General features: G+C 42.3%; 1 protein-coding gene across 1 annotated transcript in view; it reads right to left on the bottom strand.

Annotated features, from left to right (window-relative positions):
- Positions 1–5,325: 5,325 nt before the first annotated feature.
- The window catches only part of rbpjl (recombination signal binding protein for immunoglobulin kappa J region-like), a gene marked incomplete at both ends in the record, with an annotated part of 20,343 nt that continues 13,168 nt past the window's right edge, over positions 5,326–12,500 (bottom strand). The window contains 3 exons of the mRNA XM_080789996.1: positions 5,326–5,677; positions 8,150–8,253; positions 9,718–9,876. Coding sequence (XP_080646122.1) covers positions 5,326–5,677; positions 8,150–8,253; positions 9,718–9,876 — 615 coding nt within the window. The remainder of the gene's footprint in view (positions 5,678–8,149; positions 8,254–9,717; positions 9,877–12,500) is intronic.

Below are 12,500 nucleotides of genomic sequence, written 5' to 3'. Positions count from 1 at the left end.
CCTGTGGAGGTTGGTTTCTTGCATGGTTTCCTCCATCGTTGTGTGAATGGATGAATGTGATGCACAATCTATGCAAAGCGCTTTGGATAAAAGCACCATTTACCATTTATCATATACATGGTGAGTCAGTTTCACTGTTCAACGAAAAGCGGGTACACCAAAAACATAAAATAAAAAAATACAAAATAATATTTCATCAGCTTGAGTGTACGGAAAGATGGACAGCTTCTAACAGAGTGAAAGTACGATAGTTGTCATTTTAAAGGAGGGAGGGAGTTTTTTTAAACATTACTACATTTTAGATGACTAGATTTGATAGCATGCCAGGAATAATGTCCAAAAACAGAAACAGGCGGTGTGTCTGGTAGTTAGTGGGCTGTCTGTCAGTAGAGGGGAATGGGCTGGATGGTCAACAGAATGGGGGGGGGGGAGTGAGGCATTGGGGGTTTCACTACAGAAGTGGGTTTGGGGCAGAGATTAGCCCTGACTCAGGGGGAGTGGGCTAGGACCGGTGCTTGTAAGCAGAGTAGGAGGGCTGGTAGCGGAGGGCTGAGGCCAGCAGGATGCTTGGGGGTGTGGGCTATGGCCTGCCAGGAGGTGCCTGACTGTGTGGAAGGTAGGGGTTTTTATAGACTGGTGAACAAACTGAACCTACAGGCAGGGTTTCAATACTGCTGTTTGCATAACGCTGTTCTGAGCAGAAAGGAAGCAAAGAAAGACAGACAAAAGAAAAAGAAAGAAAGAAAACTATGGTAAAAAATAACTGGACAGACATACAGACAGACAGACAGACAGACAGACAGACAGAGATGTGATTGACTGACGACCATATATGGTGGCGTGTCTGACTGACAGGTTTTGCCTTAACCCTTAAAAACAGGAATAAGATGTGTTTAATTTTTTAGCATTAGTGTCAAAAAGCAGGGGCATACATTATCCTGTATCTTTCTGTCTTTAGCAGCAGTGTCAAATGTGCATTGAAGGAGAAGACACACAGCTACTTGTCTATTGCATATTTGTGTTATTTTCTTTGTTCTTGTGTTTTATATAACACAGATTAAGGCCCATATTGAGTTGAAGTTTGAAAAACTAATATATAAATAAATAAACGTGCCGTTGTTCCAATTTTCATTACTTCTAGTCCACTACATTTCAGAGGCAACTACCTACAATTATTTGAAAACTTTAGACTTTTACTTAAATTAAAAGTCTGCAGACATCTCCATCCATGTATAGCCTACATGTTTTAAACATGACAAAAGCACCTCAAGAAAATCTTCCAATAGCAATGAGTCAAATAGAACCAGCTGGCATTATACGTTATCTATCATTAACCAATCAATAAGACTTTTATGAAGGTGAAACTACAATATTATGCCTGCAATATTCACCATTCTTCACGCGCAACAGTGTTGTTGGACACAAGCATTTCACCACTGCCATGTGTAAAGAGTTTGGAGAGATCTATCTGGGAATGTTTCCACCAATTAAATGAAATAAAATTGCCATGTGTGTTTGTCTGTATCTCAGTTTGTGAATGTGCCCAAAGCAATAGTTTCTCAAAATTGCAGCTGTCTTCTGTAGTCATGGAGTCAATGGAGACTTAAAAAGCCCCTTTCTAAAACCAATAGTTCCTGTCCTTGATTCTGATTGGCTATAGTCTCTTGGTAAAATACTCGATAACGCACACCATTGATGACATTTAATAGCGTCTAGCGAATCTGGACTCAAACCCCTATTATATGCTTGTATTACATCTGCTATTTTTGAATAGCCAATGACACATGTGCTTTCCCGGTTTTAATGAGTTATGGTTGGAGGTGGACATAGAGAATACTTATATATAAGAGCCGAGGTGATCTCCAAGTCAATGGTCGTATAAAGAACGTTGGAGTTGTGAACTTGTGACACTGAGAAGCTATAGGTTAGAGAAGTGAGAACTTCAATCTTGACAGCATGCCGACATAACGTTTATAAAACTGTTATGATGATGTGAGATCAGATCAACTTATTAATAAGTTATTGATAGAAGGTGTCTGTTTCCAGTCAAATCCAAAAACAATAATAACTAATTGGATACTATAGTATAGGGCTATACCAGTTACAGTGCACGCTGCACGCACGCACGCACGCATGCACGCACACACACGTGAAATGTCAGTGCAGATTAGAATTTAGGCTACTCAGTGACTGACATGGAATTTTTCGCTGTCTCTTTCGCCCTCTTTCTCTCACATGCACGCACGCACCCACGCACGCACGCACACACACACACACACACACACACACACACACACACACACACACACAATACAACACAGGACATCTTTGTTGCAGAGGTCTACTCAGGTCAGTAGATTAATATCTTCCTGCTGTTCACCAAGACAGCTGGAGCAGAAATCACAGCATGGACTCAGAACATCATCTTTTCTACATCATAGACAATATTGTTGAAGGAAAAAGGGAATGCCTCTGAGATTCAGTATAAAAATGAAAATAAATCACAATGTGAACTCTCACAGACGGACGGTAGCCTACTGTTAACACATTACCATTACATTAACATTACCATTAAACTAGTAAGACGCCCTAAAGGGCGAGGTTGCGTGCACTGGCCATATATGGAGCGTGTCTTGAGTGTACAGGGTGCGATGAGGTCAGATCAACATATGGAATGTCAGAACAGGTCAGCTCCATATGGAGATCTAAGGGTTGCAGCGGGGGGGGGGGGGGGGGGGGGGGGGGGTGTCTTGAATGTACAGGGTTTGATGAGGGCCCAGGTAGGGCCTTCATTTTCTTGCCTGTTGAGAAGTCTCGTTTTCACGCGGCTGCACAAATAACTTTGGGGCAGGGAGCCATCGAAGGGGAAGGATGGATGGGGAAGGATCACATTCCCGTATATGGGCTTAATATCCCTGATGATGTCATAGTGATGTCACGAGACCTGGGCACAATATGGGGATTTTCCCCATTTATGGGGATTTTAATATCATCCCCAATGATATTAATGATCTCCCCAAATGATTGCTGCTGTAGTGTATGCAACTCCAGCCCAGGCAGACTGTGGATTGTTCTTCTACAGCGACCACCTGAACAGAGCAGAATTTGTTTTTTTAAAACAAGATTTAAAAAATAATAATATTTAGAATTCTATTATCGTGAGAACGATGGCTTCCATTATCGCTTTGCAACTTTTCAAGAATAGAAAGCCTGCAGTTTCTTTTAGCTTGGATTTCTCATCGATGATGTCACTCCAGTGGACGGGTTTCTGAACTGCCCACAGTCCTTGATGAGACACAGACCGAGTAGAAAAACATTGTGGCATTTTATCGTGAACATTAGTGAGGACCAATTATATGAAGGTAGATTGAAAAGTGGTGAAGTGGTGCTTTAATCAAATTCAGGGTTTCTGGACTGATGGTCTCCCTATTAAGCCATGTCTGCATTTTTGCAAAGGCTGGTCCAACTTAACTTAATAACTCAAAATGGGATTTGTCAGACTTTGAAGCAGTATAAAAGACTCCCTGTGATTCTCTACCATGAAGAATGTCACTAGAAGTCTGCCTCTAAAGCCAAAGCTAATGGCAAGCGGTCTCCTCTTCACATCCCAAGCAAAGGATGGATAGCCACTGCTACTGTTTCACTGCTAGAATTATTACTTGTTCAGTTGAGCCAGAGCGACAAAGTTCCAGTCTAAATATGTTTTTATATTTTGGATTTGGCTGGGACGGGGGGGAAAGTAGTTTGTACTAAGATACTTTCAGACCTTCTATTTTCTGCATTTTAAATACATAATGTTATCATGTCATTTTATTTTCAAATTGACACACGCACAGAGACCCAAACAGTACAGTGTTGTAGCCTTGCTCTCTCTCATTACAGTGGCTCATGAGTTTCCCTCGCCGGCTATACGTCTTCTTTTATCTCTTCTGTCTTCCCTTTTTTATGTCCCTTCCTTGAGCCATTCACAATTCATTTTCTGTGCCTGTATGTTTTAGTGCCACTCGCAGGGCAGATGAATGCTGAATAAATGGTACTTTATACTCGCTGGGGTCAAGAAAAAGTGTGGCTCTCAAGTTGTTTCCCCCATGTCAGGGTACCAGTGTGAACATTCACAGAGCAATCTTTGTATGAGGTAATTGACTTGACAGGGTGGCTGAAGCCACTTCAAGTGTTATTGTAAAGGGTTTAAATGAGAGGGGCTAGAATTACTGTTATTGCAAACACCTCAAAATCCGAGTTAGATTATCACCCAGAATTCACTGTGCAACATTGTGACCACGCTGCGTTGAGTTGTGCACATTTTACAACTTGGACATATAATACAAAAGTCACATAAAGGCGCATGTGCACATGGTTGTCTAATGTCTACTGTATGTTTATTTTCCATTTATTTTTAAAGGGTGATTTGCTGCTAGACTATATGTTTTTTGTGCACATTTTCAAATAAATTAGGGATAATGTGCATACTTCAGTACCATCTACTATAAATCTAGGTTTCTTGAAGCACTATAGTTACCAGAAGGCAGTCGGCCAATATCATGACATATTAATATTCTGATCATTAGCCTTATCATTAGTCTTTTACTTATTAAAACACAATATTAATGATATCTCTAATAGTTGCTGTTGTGCTGCCAAACTCTTGTGTACAATGATACTAATTATGATTATGATACCCAGAGCCAGCAGATCCATTCAGTAGTTGCCTTGCTGAACCCAGGCAAAGAGGAGAGCGCATATGAAAAGAATCCATTTCAAAATCAGTAAACCGAGTCACTGCATGTGGAAGTTAACATGACTCAGAGAGGCTAGACCCCACGTGTACAGTACACCAAAGGTCCCAGTACTGGAACCATGGTTCTGCATTCTTTGTTCCGGTGATTCAACCACGGATTATATCGCTTTAAAGGCCAACTAGGTAACTTTACTGATCTGTGTGTGTACACACACACTCCCCCCTCCCCTCTCTGATGGATATCAAAGTGATGCATTAATTGATTAGAGAGAGCACTAACGAGCACAGAACGAGTTTGACACAAAACATCCCAGTGGGATGTGTTTTGTGGTCTTTCTGCAAGGAAACACACACACACCAGCACACAAATATAGTGGCTGATAGGAGGGAAATGAGGGCTATTATGTATACATATGAAAATCACACCCGTGTGAAGTGAGGTACATCATTATCATTGTACAGTGCATCATCATGACGTAACATGTCAATTTGCTCAGACACATATGACGTAAATTCTCTATTCATTGTCAATGGGAATTTAACGTTTGTGTAAGTTACCTATAGTTGGCCTTTAATTTGCAGTTTAGCTAGCTCTGAATGAAGAGGTGAAAGTTGGCTCTGGTGAACTCCTGATGGATGGAGTCTAAGAGCTCATCCTCCTCTTTCAGCGGCGTGTCCACACCTCCTCCTCCTCCTCCTCCTCCTCCTCCCTCTCTCCTGGCTCCCGCCCCTATATGTGCTCGGATGGGGGGCGGCGGGGGCGGCGGGGGCGGTGCGGGCTGGAGCTCCGGGGTGTAGGTGAAGCTGAACGCAGAGCGATAGATCAGGCCGTCCGATCTGACCAGACACAAGGGGACGGTGAGGATTCGCCGCAGACACCACCAGCCCTCACTGAAGACGGAGACGTCGGGAACCACGCAGAGGAGGGACTTTAGAGACCTGTAAGGTACCGCGTCCAGACAAGACCAGAGTTGTGATACTGTATATATACAGATAAAATATAGTCCCCCCACAAATGCAATATCCCCTAACCTTTCTCCTATGCTGCCGAGGACTCCTGTTGCGCAATATCTCTGTCTCTTTGTAAACTGTGATTTAATTGTATTTAGATGTGGTGATGTTAGTATTGTAGGATTTTTACCAATGTTTTCAATGTATACGTTGAATAACATAAAGTGGTAGAGGAGGCTGAAATCAACCAAAAAAGAACACACACATCCAAGTGCCTACTAGGCAGGGTGCTGGATTATACAAAATCACAAGTAAATAAATGAAACAATCCGCACACCATTTTTCTGCTCCGAGATTTCTTTACTTAAAGTAAAGAAATCTCGGAGCAGAAAATGTTGTGCGGAAACATCCTCTTTTTTCTTTAGGCTCACAAGACAGTCTGACATTCTGGCAACAAAATACTTTTCTTTAAAGCCAACCTAAAACACGCACGGACGCACACGCGCGCGCGCACACACACACACACACACACACACACACACACACACACACACACACACACACACTAAAAGCCAGTGCATCTTTCATTCAAAGTGTTGTGACATTAACAGATAGACTCTAAAATATGAGGATCATTTTTCAAAGTTAAATTTCTGCAGTATAATATAATATTGTAGGTATTGTAGGTATATGTCCAGTTCATGTTATTTTGCTCAGGATCACTAATTCACTAATGATATTGCATTTCATATTTCATCAGCATCAGAGAAGAGGGCTCAAGTAATACAATATTTTTAAACCAATGGCACCAATTAAAGTCCCTTAAAAGCAGCTAATAACAGAAAGTCGGTAATATGACTCTGTAAAGACTGACACTGGCGTGACTGACATCTGTGTGATTGACCCACGACAGCACTGTCACACTACTCCAATGAGCCATTCATTCTGAATGCCCATTCATATATCACTTTCAACACCTTCAGCTTTACATTTCCACGTTTACGTCTCCAAACCGTTCAAAACCTATATACTATTCCTCTGACCCCCCCCCCCCCCCACACACACACACACACACACACACACACACACACACACCTCGCCACGCATTGGGCAGTGGAGGCTCACGTTCCCCTCCACCACTAATTGGCTGCAGCTTTACGTACAAAGAGCATATTGTGGGCGACTGTGTTACGCAAACACAGCCTCCTCCTCGTCCAGGTTGCCTCTCCACCGCTGACGATGGGAGAGGGGAGTGTTTGGAGAGCCTCGCGGTGACTTTAACGATGCCTCAGCACTTGGGGTATGAGGGCTCGCCGTGGTAGCTTCTGACGTCAGAGGGAGATGTCGTTTTGCTTTGAGATGGCTCACGTGATGGCCAGTAAGGGCTGCTGAGGTGGAACACCCAATGTAGATTCCACTTACTGTACAAGGACTAAGTAGAGAGGAAGTGAACATCACCCCCATTCTAGACCTGGGGTCCAAGAGTCAAGGAAAGTCTCCATCTCAAGTCCATGATGCATTGTTAAAGGGTGCCTATATGCTGATTTTAAGTAGCTAAACATGATTCATAGTTAGAAAATCTCAAAACAAACTGTTGTTGTTTATCTTATACTAGCTCTTCAGTATCAGTTTTGATTTCTTTGTTTGTGATGATATTGGGGGGGGGGGGAATCATGTCATGACCACACTTTCTTTGGTGCTATCCTTAATAAACCAAATGTTTGACTATGGCTACTGCTGATTTACATTTCTGTCTAATAAACTATTGAATCATGGGAAAATGAGCTGGGGACTTCAATTTCAGACGAGCTCTGGGAAGACAGCCTTGAAGAAGTTAATGCGTGCTCTATCAACTGCAAGACATTGCCTTATCCAGTTTTGAGTCATACTGTACATAGACTCCATTATTCCAAATTAAAATTACATAACATATTCCCAGATATTTCTTCGCATATTTGAGACACTCTCTGATATTTTGAATATTCATATTGACCCTGATCCTGTACTAATTATTCTGGGTTGACGAGAGCACAGAAACAACTCTTTTCTGAGTGCTCCTGCATTTAAGCATTGGCTAAATTAAATGACTAGTACACTTCATCTTGAGAGAATAAGGTTTTTCCTGAGAAACAGGGAGAGACAATTTGATAAGGTTTGGCTGCCCCTTGTAGAAACAATTAATAGACAGCATACCACTGATATGGTTGACTGTACGCCATTTTCTTTTCAGATGTTTTCCATGAGCATTACTTTGTCTTTGTATTTTTTCTTTCCTTTTTTTGTTTAGTATAAAAGAAAAATGTATTTCATATCATAATGTTTGTGTAACAATTTATAATCTGTTCTCAATAAAAACCTATTTGACAAAAAAAAGGTTTAATAATAAACTATTGAATCAATCAATGAATCAATCAAACTCTCTATTCTTGTCTTTTCTCTTGTCTTGTTTTTGTCACTCACTTGAACATGGTCTCAGCTTCGCTGTGGCCAAACCACACTTTGAGATGAGGGCTGAAATTCTCTCCATGGATCTCCAACATGGCCACGTGACCACCACCATTAACCTGCAGTAGGCATACACACACACACACACACACACACACACACACACACACACACACACACACAAACATGCATGCACGCACGCACGCACGCACGCACACACACACACACACACACACACACACACACACACACACACACACACACATATGACATTCCTTGCCTGCCTCTCAAAGACAGACATGGTAGAGCAGAATTTTGAGCACCAGTGTAGAACATTCTTTTGTCATTTCAATTTGGCACTGATCCTACCTGACCTCTGACCCTTCCTCTATGCTGTTTGATTAGCTATCTCAATGGTAGGTGTTATGGTTTCTGTCCTCAGCTGCCTGACTCAGACGACACATAGCTACATAAACATAAACTGTCTACTACAGTATCAGAGGGACTGACAGTACATACAATATGATATGAGATGCAAGCGTGTTCCTGCTCATTCTGTTCTTATCATGGTTTCCATAATCTTATGAAGCTACAGTATGTCGTCTGAGTCAGGCAGCTGAGGCCGGAAACCATAACAGTAGGCAACCTATAGGCATTAGGCACAGGTGCCACCATTGGCACAAGAGAGGCCACTGGCACACTGTTGATTGTGATTGTGTGTGTGTGATTGCCCTTTCGCCAGTTTCTGTGTGGAGTTTGCATGCTCTCCCCATGTCCTCTTGGGTAGGTACTAGGTAGTAGGTACCTTAAAGATTTTTCCAGTTCTTCATGTGTCTATGAGGTGACAGTACTTCATTAGACACCCTGGAGTTGTTTTTATGTGCAATGGTGTATTAACTTTGTATTTACGGTTTCTTCCTGGAGGCTGAACCCTTGACAGTCAAACGGGCCAATGAAGTAAACAGTAATATAGTGACACCACACTATCAACCCCTCCCCTAACCCCTCCCCCTTTATCATACAACTACAGCTGTGGGTGCGGCTTCAGTTCAGGTGGATCACCCATCACCACCCACCAGGCAATCCAGGCATACTTCATGAACTGGTGGGCGTGTCCACATAAAAGCATGGTTTTAACAAATACTGTACACTTTTTGGGAAAAGTTCTTCCCCCTTATATTGTAATAATACCTGATGATCATGTTTTAGGGTGGAGGAAAAAAAGCATCACCCTGAGACTAAATGACAGGTCTTTTCAAAGACTAAGCAGACAAGGCAAAATGTCCAGGTATGCAAACTCTGAACTCTGACTGATGAATGAGATTACGGTGGTAGTCTGGGAGATAGGCGGGAGTATGATGACTATTACACTGACTTTTGAAAGTCTGACTGCAATGGCTTAGGTGGCGACCCCTGGCTATAGTTTGAATGTGTGATGTCCCTGCTGAGACCTGTTTGGATTCCAGTCTGTGTGTCAATCACAACGGTCACCATGCGTGTGTGTGTGTGTGTGTGTGTGTGTGTGTGTGTGTGTGTGTGTGTGTGTGTGTGTGTGTGTGTGTGGTTGTGTGTGTGTAGTTCACCTCTAGACCAGTGATGACAGGCACTGGGCTGACAGGTGTCTGAATAGAAGCCAGGCTGTGACTGAAGGTGAATTCCACTGATTCCACTCCAATTATGGTCCAACAGGACCCGTCGTTGAGCAGAACTCTGTTGTGATCCCTCACTCCTGACGACGGAGCCTGAGAACAGAGTTGCCGGGAACTAATTGTCCATTTGTTTCCATTTGTACACTATAAGAGTTTTACTAACACTGAATATTTTAGTCTTTTGTCATTATGTTAATGTGGTTATTATTAATTTTAGACAAGGTGCCAAAACATATAGATGCTTATTTTTTGTCTTTGATTTGAGTCCCTTATTATTTTATGTTCGAGAATTCGAAAGTGCTCGTTGTAAATCACTCAGTGGTCCTGCATGCGTACCACCTGTTTCAAAATTGCACATAATGCAGAAGACAGCAGGACGCTGCGTTAAATGTGTGCTTCCAAACTCGGACACCTGCATGGAATGTATTGACAGAAACAAGTAGCTCATAACATGTCTACGTTGGCCTTTTATGAAACAAAAACTTGGCAGATACAAAGAGGATATTCCAAGCTTTCCGTACAGCTGCAATGTCGGTAAGTTTACGTTGTTTAATACAATCAGATCAGACTTTTCTGTTTGGTTTAAAGGACTGTCAAGGGTTGGTACTGCAACTCTAAATGCCAGATAGCAAAAATAGCATCTAAGAGCTGTTTGTGTGGCTATAGACGAATCCATGGAGCGGTGCGGTGCCCTGTAGTCCATAGGTGTAGGCGATTAATATTGTGGTGTCAAGTTGCACTTAATGGTACATCTATGGCTGCGCGTAGGGCACCCCTCTATCCGTGGGTCTGTATACCTCTACCCCTCCCTTGCTCTGCTCCAGGGGATTGCCCTGAATACCGTCACCTGTGTGGACCAGCTGAGCCTGGTTGGGTGACGAGCACCTGAGACTACAAAGTGTGTTCAGTGCTGCTGGATCTTAAGTTTGTGTCTCATCTCCTGCGTCTGTTTGTGAGTTGCTGCGCTTGGGTCCTAATTAACACCTGTTCCTGACAGTAATTTACAGCAGGGTAGCGACACAAAATCTAGGAGTCAAAAGAAGACCCCACCACCACAAAACGCAATCAACGATGAACGATAGTAGCCTATACGACAGTACTATCACCCTATTAGAGTGATGTTACGACATCAACAGAACCTTACAGTTACTGTATGTCATATTACGGCACATAAATATGTAAATCTTTCCCGTAAGCTTGTAGATTGGCTATTTGTAGTGAAGAGATTTAGTGTAGATTGAAAAAGAATGCACCAAGTAAAGTGCAGATCAAGTCCATTTTACTCAGTATAAAGGGTAGTTATTTTAACTGACTAGCGACCATTGTGTGCCTCATTGATAAATCTCTGGGGTTCTCAGACACATTTCCACACTATATATATTGAAGACTGGACTAGCATTACACATCAAGGCTCACAGGCTAACTTCTATTGAGATACTGTAACCTACATATATTTTAGTACTACTAGATTATGTGAAACACATCTGAGGTGAAGTGTGGGAGTGTCATGCACTTGTTGGTGGCATGTCCTTGATCTAGGATAATTATATGTTTTTGAGTGCACACCTCAGGAGTTGAATAAAACATCTGTCAAATAACAGTGCATCTACCTGAGTTTATTTGCAGTACTCTTTCCACCTCTGGTATCTTGATACCTTGAACTCTACATACCCACACAGTTAATGAGTAGTTTCGCTCATGTTGACCTAGTAATTAAGCTACAGCACCACCTAGAATAGACAACCTGCAGGTAGCTGTGTTGTAGGGAAATAAGGGGCTGATGTTGTACATGGGCTGTACATGGTACAAAAGAACACCACGGTCGAACACAGGTCAAGGGTAAGGTCAAGTGTTTAATAAACTGTCCTGAGCACCATCTGTATAACTTTAGAAATACAGATTTTTGAGGGTTTGTGTAAACACAAACATTGAATGCCATTGACAATGAATGGCCAGTTTTGAGAGTTTGTGTAAACACAAACATTGCGTAAACACAAACATTGAAGACGAAGGTGAGGACGCAAATTGTGATTGGCCGGAATGAGATGATGTATGATGAATTGATGATGTATGATGATAAGAGCGCCCCTCACTTCACTGACACATGGGTGTGATTTTTATTAATTAAGTATGCATGTAGTAGCCTGGGTTCCAGGCTGATTCGCTGCATTCCGTGGGTTTGTTTTGTCACTTATACTCAGTCTGGAAAAGGTCCTATCTGCAAGGTAGGCGGGACATGTAAAAGGGTGAAATGGCTTCTTATTGCTCACCAGTTTAACGTTGTATCAACGCGCACCATGCAGCTACTGCTGTTGCTCTGCAATGTCCCCTTATCATTCACTAAACTCGCCCCACACAGCCTCAGTTTATTTGTACTACTGAATCTCACAGTGGACTACTGAATCAAATGAATGTTTACATGTTACCGTAGGTTTAGTCTCGAACTGGCGCTATTTTTTGTGTGAGAAGCATGGATAGAGTGGCACTTGCTGATGACATATCAGCAACAACGTGGCTACATAACAGGTGACATATGAAATGCGACTCTGCTTGCATGCTGGACAGACTGGGTGACAAAACAAACCCACGGAACACAGCGAATCAGGCTGGAACCCAGGATATGCATGTAGAGTATATGGGAATTTATCTTTTGTGTGTGTCTCAATGATCTCAATCGTTTTTCTGTAAGTAATTGAATAGATGTGAAACCCCTAAGA

This window comes from Protomyctophum bolini (assembly GCF_963924005.1).
Source record: "Protomyctophum bolini genome assembly, chromosome: 2".
In the NCBI taxonomy this organism is placed as follows: domain Eukaryota; kingdom Metazoa; phylum Chordata; class Actinopteri; order Myctophiformes; family Myctophidae; genus Protomyctophum; species Protomyctophum bolini.
Note: the sequence above shows the minus strand (reverse complement) of the source record. Positions and strands in the feature narration are given on the sequence as shown.